Genomic DNA, 14,244 nt, shown 5'->3' on the forward strand with positions numbered 1-14,244 from the left:
TCGGACTTCCATTTCCAACTTCACAATAGCAAAGCCATCATCCGCATCCTATAGAAAAAACTAAACCAGAGGCAACAAAAACGTTGCCTATCACCGTAGAATCTAGGTTCCATACTTGTTATACCGGGACAAACCTCACGACTCCAATGGCGGCTTTGAGAGCCGTCACAATGCTCGTTCCAGCCAGGCTTTGACGGATGCATCCTAGGACATTGCAAAAATACAAGCAAAAATCCCCAAACGAATTTAAACCTTACGTACAAGCAATAAGGGCGTTGTAACAATCCTTTTCAGTATTCATCTCGTGCTCGACAATTAGACGGGCGATAGTGGAAGATATGAAAATAGGCGTTATTGTACTAATATTAGGTCTGTATTGATGTAGAACGCTTTGTCTGCGTGTATTTATTTCGGTACGTGTGTGAAATTCGAGAACTTATCAATGGATTTAGACTACAATGGACGCTTAGTGAGATACATGATTTATTAATGGAACTGTATCGAATTACTAGGAGTTGCACTTCGATAGATAAGACTGGGGTATCTTTTGTTTTCGTAGTGATATCGTTATGTATAATAGATGTTCATCAAAATAATCCTTAAAAGTCTCCGAATTAATTGATTAATAAACACTCAGTGCTATACATTATCTTTGATTCGTATAATACGACAATCCTGTGCCCTTTTCGGCAAACGACACAACAAAGGCTATTTCAGCTCCCGTCCACGGCTCTCTCATTACAGCATATTTAATTGACAAAATAAAATCAAAAAAATACAAAAGCCGCTTGATGATAAAGGAAACACAACTAAAACGTGTTTCGCGACAGGATTTCAATACCGCCCCTTGTCTCATTCGTTAGAGTGTCCTAAAGAATTACGTTTTTTTTTTCGCAGTTCCGCCTAAGGACAATCGGGGCTTCGTAGGCCAAGATGAGTGGCAGTGGGATGAAGGGAGGCCGGAGGATCCCCACTCCGATGCCTCCGCCCAAGGAAACTATACATCAGCCCAGGTAAGTAATACTCGTGAATCCTGCAAGGGTAAAACGTGTTAGTGCGAAAGCGAAATTTATAATAGCACAATGTGTGAACTGTGAAATTATTGCGTGAAGGGAATTGTTTCGTTGTAGGTAATTGATTTTGTTGGTGTAAGCTAACGTTGGTGTGAGGTTAACAAAATGTCTAGCATAATTTCTATCTATTATGTTTTGGAAAGTTGGAATTGAGAAAATACATTGGATAAGGCTCAATTAACCTTCACCTACCTATTAATATCGAACATCGATGGGGAAGTATGTGTTTCCATTGCCATTGACTGTAACCGCTTTTTTAAACATTGATTTTATGTACATTTTACTGCTTCATGTCAAGCTTCCTAGAAGAAAAGTCAATAAAATAAATGAGAGTTTTAGACATGGAAATTCATATTATCGCCAGTCCAATTGTTTAGGACTTAATTAATTTCCCGATTTTCCACGAAGTAAATAATTAGGATTTTAATTTAAAACTGCGATTGTGATATTTACATATACATACACCTAGAAACACTATGCACATTTTAACACTACAAAGTCTTATAATGCCTACGTAATCAAAATCTATATTGAAAATTAAGAATAGATAACATGTTTGTGGTTTGCGAAGGATTTACCAGCTTGTATGTTGCTAATTATAAAACAATAGAAAATTGATTGTATCTCGAGTATATCTGCGCTCCAAAATACAAGAGGTTAATCAATTTATAGTGCCTGTTGAAGGTTTAAAGTTGGTAGCTTTACAGATATTGCTTCATTGATAAACTCAAAACAATAAAGCCAGCAATAAAAAACAAAAAAGACGAACTCTTTTACGATATAAAAATAAAATCTTAATGAGAGATAGCTTACAAAATTCTAATTCCCTTTATAATCCAAATTGAAAACAACAGTTGATAACAAAGGTTTCTTTGAAGGTACTCCTTGAACCATTCCTCGTTGAAACACGTTAATGACACTTACCAAGGAACAACCGGAGATTGGGAGGTCCCTCCTATAAGCTGTGAACTTTGGCCCTCATTCCATGTAAATTGAGACCCTGTAATAAGGCCTTAATTTGAATATTTTATTTATTTCGTGTTTCGAAAATCTAATCTACATTAGGTGTTGCCGGATTTCGTTTGTTGATTATTGAATAAGTTCATTTGTTTATTTGGGTTCGGGAAATGGAATTTTCGAGTAAAAATTTTCATTACCGACCTTTGCGAATTGAAGGTTTTGTTAAAATTCTGCCTATACAATTGGGGCATTTAAATAACTCTCTTAAAGTTCATTACGATATCATGACTGGAAGTTGGTACCATCAGAATGACCAGAATCTATATTTTTTCTATATATATTTTTTTCATAACATCTCACTCAACAAAATGGTGTTATTAACTTTTTTATCACTGATATTAGAAAAAAAAGAACACTTTTATTTCTGTTTTGAACTCGTAACGAGGATAACGTTTGAAAATTCCCAGTTGTAAAACAGAATAGGAGTTGGCACATTTAAATGTTTGGGTATTAATTTCGCTGACCCTACTAGAATTTGCATAACGACCCGGGCGTGGCCTCAAAATCATAGTAATGACTACCGCGGTAGGGAGGTGCTAAAAGCCATTTATAATAGTTAAGTTGACAGATGCGACAACGCTCTGTAAACGATATGCTTGTGTCGTTTCAAGACAACAGAATATCGTGTGACTGTGAACCCACTTCTCAACGTAGCGTGTAGGCTGAAAAGACAGACTGTCACATCTGCGTGACCTTCTTTATTTGATCTATGAACTGTTTAGGGTGTTTTTTGTGTTGTGACTTTTCTGTCAAGAATAGTAAAAAAAATATAGTTTTTGGTGTTGTTCGCCCTAAGTTGAAGCAGGTGCAAGTGGTGCTGCGCAGGTGAAGATCAGAGCTCAAGATTCGTGCCGATAACTATACTGAAGCGAAAATAATACGTCATTAATTAAGAGTACAACTATGAAACTTTAGGTTAGATGCATTTAGTATTTACATTGGTTCTTATTCATGTCTATGTATAAAACTTAGCTATGTAGATAGCGATAAAAAATAAAGTACATACATATTATATAGCTAGATGTGTCATTTGGCATACTCGAGATATATACAAAAAAATATTTGCTGAAAACAAAAGGTCGTATGATAATGCTATTGCCTGAAAGAACCTTGGAATTTGATAGGAAGCAAAAATATGCAACCCTTTTTATCCCAAAACCAACAAAATGTTAAGATGTTAACATGGGTTAGCTGAATATAAATAGAAAGTTTTTACAAAGTCTACATTGTTAGTTTCTTTCGGGAAACATATTTTTACTCATTCATGCATATATTTTCACCTCTTATTTAAAAACCACTGTGATGATGACTAATACTAATAGATGGTACGATCGTAACGAGTAAGAAGGATGGGTCTTAACCCACACGTGTTCCTTCTGAATCCCTTCTCGTTCAAGGGCTTCCTGCAGCCAAACAATCCGACAGCCTCTTGTAGCAAATACTACTGCATATACTAATACATGAATTATTGGCATATTTCAGATTCAGGACCGTGATTTCACGAGACACAATCGAAATTATTGCTAAATAAGCAAGCTCCTAAAAATAGATAGACAACAAACAGCAGTAGACATTGTAACGTTTATTTTCCTCACATGTCGTTATTTCATGACATAGCTCGAGTAAACGTGTAACTGTATCCAAGAAAGTTATTAACTGCACTCGTATAAGTGCTCAGCTTATATTTCAAAGAATTCGGTGGAGCAGACAATACGTTTCTTGTAAGTGAAATAAAGAATACCTAGTGGGATTAGGTTCAGTTTATGTTGCTGTTAAAAGGGAACAAACGGGGATTAAGTGAGTGAGGATTTGGGTTTTAGTTCTTTATTTCCTTTTTCGGAAGCTTTAAAATCAATCGAGGGATACTCAATCTACCCCTACCTAACAAATTATTTTAGAAAGAGAAAATGAAAGTTCGCGCTGCATCTGTCTATATTAAAATAATTAAGTAGACAAAGAATGCTAAAATGCTGCAAAAAATGCTCGGTTTCTAGGTCCTTACTTTGCCATTGCTATCCAAAATAATTATAAGCAAAACTATGTAAATTTTTAAGAAAAGGTGAACAGCATAGTTGTAATATACATGGAAGATTAAATCTCGTAGCTAATAAAGTAAGCAACAACCCTTCCACAGAATATAAATAAACTTAACAAATGCTTTGCAGATGCTGTTTAATTAAATAAATAAAAAAATCGATTGGTTGTTAAAACTGTTGATTCACGCCCTCATCATTATAGCTTCCTGATGCTACCCCTCTACCAAACAGACAGTATCTAGTGAAATAAGCAAACTCACAAAATAAATCTATAAGACTTCTTAATTACTTTGGTTCTCTGACGTTTTAGAGCATTTTTCTGGTTTTCAATCCAAGCCAAAAGTAAAGTCCAAATCACCTCTTATTCTAATGGAACCCCCATTATGGCAAAGCATGGCTTGAAATGTTGTAAGTTCGGTCATGCATTGCTCTAATGCCACTTCATACATATCTATTTGTCTAATACAATATAGATATGAGATTATTTAGCCAAGTTGGAGGGATTAACAAGAACATACCACATTACTAAGTTCAAAAAAAAAAACACTCTCAGTCAAATATACCTAACTTAGGGGTCTCTGTCGATAGGCATTTGTCTTTACAGTAACTACATAAAACCCTGTAAGCTTTTAATACTTTACCCTTTTACACCAGATGTGCATACAACAACCCTTTTAGGTAGCTCTTTTAAAATAAATATTTTAACTCTGACCGCGGTAATGCGTTTAAAAAATTAATGGCCACATGAGCCGTGAAGTAGGTGTATTCCGTGCATTTTCGATGACAGCTACACACAAACATATGCACGTGTGTTGGGAGTCTACTGTGGTGCAAGGTGATAGCGATAAACGAGAATCGATCAGAACTTTTTTGCTTTATTAGGTAAGTTGATCGAAACCATGTCTAGGTTTTTGCTTCACTAAGCTGATTGAAACCATGTCTGGTAATACAAACTTACAAAGGTGATCTTTGCAGCGGAAAAATGAAATATCAAAATGAACAAAAACTAACCCCATTTTTTTATAAACACGACGTAAATAAGTTTAAACTGATAAAAATATTTATGGTTAATCCATCTTTATCCCTCAGTGTAACCCTTACCCGTGTCTATTATTTACACAAATTATTAAATGTAAAATCGATCAAATGCTTTGTCTCATCCCTTGCACCAACACAGACTGCAACCGTCAGTCTATTAATGTTTACTGTGTCGTCCGCGTCAACCGTAAATAAATCTCATAAACAAGGTATTCATATTTCGACGCGTTTCATCGCGTCACGCAGTCAAAGGCGTACTTTTTCAACTGTACCGCAGTTTTTGCTCTTTCACCTTTGAAAACCTAATGAAATGAATATGTTTGAAAAGACGCGTGACTCGCGTGGTGTCAAGGGATTGACACATGCACTTCAGTTAGTTTAGTGATACATGGTAAAAAGAGGATTTGCAAAAAAGTTCGTGTGGTTTGAATATCCCACTTTTTGCTAGGTGTGAAACTGAGGAGGTTATGAGCTTTTCTCTATTTACTTTCTGTCTAGCTGGACCAATGGAATAAAAAAAAAACATCCGTGTAGTCTAACCCGACTGAGTTCAGCTTTCAGTACTACTACAACATGTAAGTTAATTAACGCACATCCTGAAATTAGTTTGTTCAGAATCGTTTATTGAATCGATTTATATCATTTTTAAAATAGGTAATTTTTTACCCCAAAAATAATGAAAACTACTGAAATTATTGTCATATTAACCCTGTACAGTTAAAACAAATTCAAAAAGACCGTAACTTAAAGTAATAAGACTTCGTGTATTGTCGGCTTTTTCCATAGTTTTGTTATGTTGTTTCGAGTCGAGCGGCGCGCCGCGCGATATTTGCGTGCGTAGTAGTATGACCAAAAAGTTCTCCAAGAATTGGTATAGGTAACTAATTTAGTAAATAACAATGCATATACATGTTAAATTAAAAATTCAGTGTATGTATTATGATTATAACATAATATTCTAATTGGGGTATTTGAGGGTGTGCGTTATAATAATTACGTTACATGTTGTATATAAGTATTCCTCTGAATACGATATATGTATGATGTTAGCCAATCTTTTATCTACACACAAAAGACTTAGAATAATAAACTAAACACTAAAAAGAATTTAGCAGCAATGAGCATAGTACACAAGTACAGACAAATTCACTCAAAAGATGATTCTAAACGCAGTAGCAGAGGCGAAGGATGTTGAAGTGGCACCGTGGCATTGTTAGTTGCTTTCTAATAAAGTTGCAAAATTACTACAATAATCACACTAATATAATAATGCTGAAAGTTTTTGAGAGTCTAATGCTTGTTTCTTTTTAGCACTAGCAGTGGACGGTGGTAAAACCGCTGGCGAAAACTTGTAATAAGAAGTAAGATTAACTACAACATGAAAGTTCAATAGCAAACGAAAAAAAAATAGCTCCGTCCAGCCAATTCCGATAGCAAAGATGATTCTGAACACAGTAGCAGCGGCGAAGGATGTTGAAGTGGCACCGTGGCATTGTTAGTCGGTTTGTAGTAAAAAATGCACGCCCGCTCCAGGGTAGCTTTCAAGTGCCATCAGCAGAGTCACGCGGTCTCCTCACTGAGGGTACTGGCTCATGTGTGCTGGATGTGGTCTGGGGATTTTGGTGGTTTAAGGGAAAGTGGGGAAATATAAATAGAACATATTTGCAAAGAAATCCTCGTACATTCTGGCAGCAGACAGGAAAAATAAGTTTGAATAATGAATTATTGTTTTTGTACATTAGCACTTTGGTAAATAGAGAACTAGGATTTGGATGGGACGATACACGCATCAATCTAGTTACCCATATTGCTCATGTTCTACACAAATAGCGCCTACGATAAGATGACATCAACCGACACTTCTTGTGGCTTACTTAGCATTGCGGATTGATCCAACAAAAATAAATCAATCCAGTTTTCATTATCATTAGGAACCACATAATCTCGCCCTATCGAAGGTTTTAGGATAGTTTTTGTCACCATCCGGCTACGGGACGCGGGTGAAACCGCGGGCGAAAGCTAGTACCTAATAAATAAGTCACTGGCACATCCAGTCATACCTTACATCGTACTTTACCTAGCATTAACCATTGAAGCGGTCATTACGCGGCATTCTTCGGACAATGCCGGCTATTAATGGCTGGCTCGGTTTGAGCTCAATACTATCAATATCATATTGACATCACTAGACAATAGATATGTTATGTCTGTGTGTTTGTAGTTAATTTGTATGGAGATAATTATAAGGGTTTGTATAAGTAAAATACTGGGTAATTAACTCTATGTGTATAGGTACTACTTCACCTAGCATTAACTGTATGGAAGATGAAGGAAATACTTGTATGTGGTTGATTACGTCATTAATATCTTTATTACTTTTTTAATGTAGTATGACAAAATTGCTTCATAATATGTTCTTAAATCTTTGTAGCTTAGTAAATACCACAAGAGATCTTAAATATATTTAAACAGAGGTAGGTACTGAAAAAAAATATGCAAAAAGAGGTGTGTTCAAACGTCACAAAATTCCTCCTCATCGCTGTAAAATCTGATAAATATTCAAATATATTCATTCACAACATACATTCAATTAAGCAAGTACCTACACTTAGACATGAAAACAATGAACGGGCCTTGGTTAACGCTTTTAAGTACACCTAACTACATATTTTATTGCGTAGGCGTTGATAAGTAAAAACATGAATAATTCCAAGAGTTATTTAAATAATTTATGTTAATTACAAATTATGACCTGCTCCATATAAAATACAAACGTGGTCAAAGATAAAATTTATTTAAACTAACTGCACAAATGCATCATTGAAAGTTGAATAAAAAGAACCATTCATACAAGCAGATAAAAAATACGTACAAAGAACATTTTATCTTAACGTATGATAAAATAAATGCACTATTATATAAGAAATGACATTAAACATGAAATAAAAATGATTTATTAATTAATAATATTATTTTCAACAACATAAAAAGACAAAAGATTTCTTGTCAGAAGTGGGATTCGAACCCACGCCCACAGAAGTGGACTGCGACCTGAACGCAGCGCCTTAGACCGCTCGGCCATCCTGACGATGAGAGAAGTGTCGAAATAGTGGTATCAATTCAGCAGTACTTAAAATTACGTTATTTTTATGAAAAACAAATTCATAAACTTTTTTTTAGGGATTTACTCAAAAAGTGATCGATTGAAGCGCCACCTATCGGGATCAACAATAGTTGTGATTTGTTATCAAGGTGACTCATTGATTAAGATGATAGAATAGTCCACACTTATCATAATAATTGTATCAAAGATTGATATATTTTTTTATTTTTTATTGATATATTTATATTTTTATGAATTTCTTATTTTTCAATAGCCCTTGCGTAAGTACGTAATAAGGTCTACTCATAAACATTTTCAGTCACGAGTCACGATGCCCAAGCCACGTGTGCAGAAACCCTAAACAAACACACAAAACAGTAAGAAAATGTTTCGTAAGGATGTGGTAAAGTTTAAGGGAAAACTTTACTTTTGTCAACAAAAATACAGACACTGATGTTGCAATCAATAATGTTTTAAAGATTTTCCAAACCAGTCAGTTTTAAATGTTATTTTTTTTTTTTGAACTAGCTTTTAACTTTGAACTGATTTTGTTCCCAGGTAAGATGAACGTTATGTCCTGCAAACCACATGAAAATACATGTAATATGTACCTTACTTTATCTTAAAGATAACAATTTACTAAGATAACAATAAAGTCGCATCCCGTCTGTCTGTCTGTCCGCTTAAAAAAAAACCTTACGCTACGCGGATTTTGGAGCAGGTTTTTTGTATGAATTCAAAAGGCACGTTTATGTGTAGGTAGGTACATATCACTAGTCCTAGGTTTGCACGGGACAACTGCCTTCACAAAAGTGAAATAAAAACAAGAAAGGAAATGTCTTCCATCCACAGGTCAACCAGCCAGTTTTTCTTATCTTCGCCCATATCATGTTTATAAACAATCGGGACTTACGCACTGTTATGTGTAAAGAAAGGTGTCATACCGTTTCTTTTACTTTTCTCGAAGTTTCGTCCGAATTGCACCGGCATTGATCACCGGAAGATTATCCACATAATATCGCGTTTAAGTCTAGTTTAAGTTTAGTTTATCTATATTTGTAACTTCGTCCGTTCCACCTTTCTACTAAGCCACTAGCCATCTCCTGGCCAAAATTCCACATCTAAAACTGCATACAGTAGCAAGTGCAAATACGCTACTTGTTAACAAGGTAGCACATTAAGCAGACAATATGGCGGCGCATCCGGTGTTCCGTTTGATCTCGCCATGTGGTTCCGGTTACGGCGCGAAAAGCGACGCGCGCGCACCACGTGCAATTGTGCTCTTGTTTTAATGAAATCTGTGTGTTGAGATCGGTTTTGTTTTGTTTTTTTGTATGTGTCTCTTTTCTTTTTCATATTTTTTTATTTTAATTAAGTACTTATCATACCTAGCTGCTTAAATTCCTAATGCAAAAAAAAAAACATTTTTTTTATATAATCGTTGCAGTAGGTGACTATGCGTGGTATTTTCGAATTAGGACATGGGATTTGGAAAACAGTTCTACTTGTGTGATACACAAGTAGGTATCCAAAAAATTATCTCTATAGCTACAGGGTATTCTGTATTTAAATCGATCGTAAAATCTAAATCAATTATTTACAGATAAAACATTAACTTTAGAGGAGGTAGGGGAAAATTACTACCTGTGCACAATTTTCTAATTCCTTCTAACTTATAGTGGAAAATAAGCGCGGTCAAACACACGAGAGTTAATTTGAACTAGCTTCCAGCTTGCTACCAATATTACTTGTCGTTTTATACTGCAGCTGTTACTAAACTTATCTAAGAGAACAATTTTTAGTTAATAAAGATAATCAAAAAAGGTTCTAGTGAAATATTTTTTTCTCTGAGAAATAGTGTACCTAATAGTCATATTAATTAAGATTATCCCTTACGACACAGTATATACTACATAATTATATTTAAACTGTGATATATATCTCTATTACATCTATTATTTATCACTATCATCTAGTATTTATCTCTATTCAATGACCATTTCCTTATATAAAACACAATTTAACCTTTATCAGCTTCGCGTCCTTACAAGTTTTTTTAAACTCTACGAACCGAAGTATAGATAAGACAGCTTAGCTTTAGAAAACAAATGCAACTTAACTGACTGAACCATTACCCAGTTAAACGAAGATAAGATTGCTTACTTAATCTAGTTACTTTTAAGCAAGTCGCATAGTTGCTTAAAAGTAGAGATATTTACTAAAGCGACTTGGTACTGCAGACAATCTCGTACTCTGAGCTACTGACTCGAATTCTTTATTCAGAGCCAACTCAGCAATGCTTTGCACCATTAAGATTTGAGCTAATTAACTACCAAAGAGCTCTAATTAAAGCAATTCTAGTTGACGTTTGCAACTTTACTTTAAAGAAGTTTATTTCTCGTCCAACATTTTGTATGCATTCATTCAGTTTTCTTCTATTTATAAACTTGTTTGAGACTCCTTCCGAATTTTATGATGATTTAAAACTATAAGTGTTTCATCGGACCGCTATCTTCGTGTTATTTTTAATATTTTTATAAGCGCTGTAAAACATAATGTGGAGTTTTTTTTTCTTGCGATATTTATAGACTGCGACAGCACGAGAATTTCAAAGAAAAGGAAGAACTTTACCTTAGGGTTCAGTTATCCTTTGGGTAGGTACCTATGTAGCTAAATAAGCAAATAAACTTGTTTATCTATCAAATAAATGGCACTGTCTTCAAGGGACACCTATACGTATATAAAATCGAGTTTTGCAGCTCAAGATCAATCATCCACTTAATGAGCTCAAACATCTTCAGCACACCAAACATCCTTTTCCTGTCAATCATAAAAATCCAAACATAATATCCAAAAAAGTACCTACTTACACGTTTTGTTGTAATTTCCGAATCCTGCTAAAATCAAAGCTGATCTAATAAAAGCGATCATAACTTTCGGCACCTGTTTCCTTTTGATATCTCGCAGGATTCGAGAGTTGGAGATCAAAGTCACCGGACGCTGACTGCGAACAATTGTTACTGTGAATCATGCTTCAATGGTTATTGGTGTTTGTTCCTTTTTGTTGCATCGACTGGCACGTGCATTTATTATGTGCATGCAAATGTATGGGATAAATTAGTAGTGATTTTGCTGAGAGGTTTGTTAACCTTTACGGGACTTGCTAGAGCTATGCGAGACTGTTTGGTGTAATTTTTGCAATTAAGTTTGTAGCTACAAAAGTGCGGTTTTCAGTTTATATTTAGCTATAAAATTATACAGATTTTACCAAAAATCTACAAACATATATATACCAACGGATAGTATGACAGACCACAGTATCAAAAAAACATCCAGGACACTAGAACACAAAAGCCACATCAAAAACAATGGGAGCGAAAATACTCGGAAATCTAGAGCAAGCCAAACCAGAGGACAAGCAAAAAGTATTTAGTAACACTGCACGCGGTCACACCGTCGCAGCGATCATTGGGTACAGTGGGACCACGGAGGAAGGATAGATGAATGGAAATGCCATAAGACTGATAGGTCAGGCCTTCTTGGAGGTCAAAGTAACGTAAGGTACCAAAACGATCAGTGACTACAAATAACGAGACGTTCGGGTTCCTTGTCAAATCAAAACCAATCATCTTGTCAAATCAAAGATTGTTCTTCATTGATAATTTTAAATAGAGGACTGGAGGACGGAGCCAGTTACGTTCTTCGTTGACCACCCGCATTTTGGCGCGCTATTTTCTTTAGACATTTTGCGTTATGGTATCTCCGCTAGTCATTTTGTTCTCCATGAATGAGACGCAAATAGAGAATGGGAGGCGACATCGAGGGTGCGAATGTATGTCTAATTGCCTGCGGACGTGTCTCAACTCGGTTTTACGTACAAGTGCATCTATGCAGGGCTGCTTCGAGGACTTTTTCGGGATGTTAGGAGAAAAATATAGTAATAAATAAAATAAAAGATTTATTTAGTGATTTTAATTAAGAGTACGCTGTGTTTAGTACCTCTAATTCCGATCATTTGATAAAAAATACCAAGATACAGATTAAGAAGAGCACAAAACCACTACACACATTAAGTACCTAGTTATTTAAATTATAATTTAATAGGAATATCTTACAATAGGACCTATTTACAGGACTAGGTTTTATTTACTGAAATACAATTAAATAAAAATATAAAAATAACAATAAAACAACCATTCTGTTCCAGGCAGAAGCCTGGAACAATTGCAGAAGAACCTATTATTACATATCTCGTAAATAAAATTCTATAAAAATAAATGCAAAAAAAACATCTTTCTTCATCAACCCTAGCTACCTGTGGCGTCATAAAGGCTACTGCATTGGGGTGCAAGCTTAAACACGCACTCACACACACACACACACACACAAAAATCTCTCGTATCGCGTGCGTGCACATAGTAAGCCGAGCCGATTACTGCGACTATAAAAACCAAAAGATAAGTACCGACGTGTAGGGTGAAGATATGAGGAGGTAAAGTGCAGCGTTTATGCGTTTGAAGTCAAAGGGGGGTTTAGGAATTCGCTTGACATTGCATTTTAGACTTCGAAATAAGATAATAACTAAATCTTATTCATCACTTTTGATTCGAAATCCATTTATTCAGTTACGTACATTTCTTAGGAATATTGAATATTTATATGTATAAAAAAACATTCAAAATACAATAGTAGTGTCCAAACTGCATCGCGAACATTATTGGGTACCCATACTGAAAAGCCTACTTTCCCCTAATCTATGACAGGATACCTACATTTATACTTCGGCCGTTCAGAGAATGCGTTCCTGACACCTATCAGTTAGTCACGACTAGTGATGGGCACAACATAACACTGAGTTCGTTACCGTTCCTTCAAAATGAACCGCCGCATTATTTTAAGATTATTTTCGTTTTAAATTGGCGGAATCATTTGTTTTATATTTTAGTTATTTAAGTGGAAACCAAAAAAAGGTAATATTCATATAATAAAATTGTTTTATTTATTCTTTGTTACAAGTACATTGAATTGAATGTGCGAACAGAATATTAATCAGACTCCGATTTGCTTGAGGAGGTGGTGTCTTCATCATCATCTTCGCCTACATGTATAATTATATTATTATCAATAACAGAATCAATCCTGATATCTCGGTCTAACAAAAGCCGGGTAATCAAATAAAAACAGATCGAAAACACTTGAAAAACGTGGTCTATGCGCACGAAACGACAACGGACGACTGTTTTAGCGTCACAAAATGGCGGCCCATAACGCCATTTGGGGTTACCATTTTTAATCTAAGTATAAAAATGCGGTTTGGTCATAGTTTTATTTTTATATTTCATAAACGTTATAATTAAGTCTTATAGTCCATTATTTTCCAATTCTTAAAAAGAAAATCAAAACGTATTATTTTATATTATAACTGTATAAGAACAGATTACGATACTTGCCTGTTATTTTTAGCACAGCACTACAAAATATAAACCGCTGACATAACCTTGTAATAGCGCAGTATAGATTTAGAAAAATATTGTTTACCAAGTTATTTGACACTCAGTTTGGCACAAAATTATAACATTCATTGATTATTGATATAATAATGTTGTTTTAATGCTCCTCAATTGTTAAAACGGTAAACAACCAGCAAAAATATTTTTATCGTAACTGCAACGCCATTGCAAAGTTACGTCGTCAGTTCAATCGCGACGTGTCAGGAACGCATTCTCTGAATGGCCGAACTATAATTTGATTACATTGTTCTGAATTAACAAAGCAATTGAAACTTAAGATTTGATGATAAGAAACTTAATTCTAATTTTTCAGAAAATATTATATTAATTTTCACCAGCTTGTATGTAAAAAAAAAATACAACTACTCTTTCATTTTACATGCATAAAATCCAACAAAAGACAATTTATGAACTAGGATTATATCAACGCCATCTGTCGACTTGAATCATACCTTGGTACAGTC

The 14,244-nt window shown here is 34.9% G+C and overlaps 1 protein-coding gene and 1 non-coding gene across 2 annotated transcripts in view; one reads left to right on the plus strand and one right to left on the minus strand.

Annotated features, from left to right (window-relative positions):
- Positions 1-794: 794 nt before the first annotated feature.
- Positions 795-14,244, plus strand: part of LOC124629647 (kinesin-like protein CG14535) — a 267,575-nt gene continuing 254,125 nt past the window's right edge. Inside the window, exon 1 of the mRNA XM_047163145.1 lies at positions 795-1,013. Within this exon, the coding sequence (XP_047019101.1) occupies positions 934-1,013 (80 nt within the window). The 5' untranslated portion in view covers positions 795-933. The remainder of the gene's footprint in view (positions 1,014-14,244) is intronic.
- On the minus strand, positions 8,172-8,255 carry Trnal-cag. The gene has a single exon. It is a non-coding gene; the product is annotated as a tRNA-Leu (tRNA).

This window comes from Helicoverpa zea, chromosome 4 (assembly GCF_022581195.2).
Source record: "Helicoverpa zea isolate HzStark_Cry1AcR chromosome 4, ilHelZeax1.1, whole genome shotgun sequence".
Classification (NCBI taxonomy): domain Eukaryota; kingdom Metazoa; phylum Arthropoda; class Insecta; order Lepidoptera; family Noctuidae; genus Helicoverpa; species Helicoverpa zea.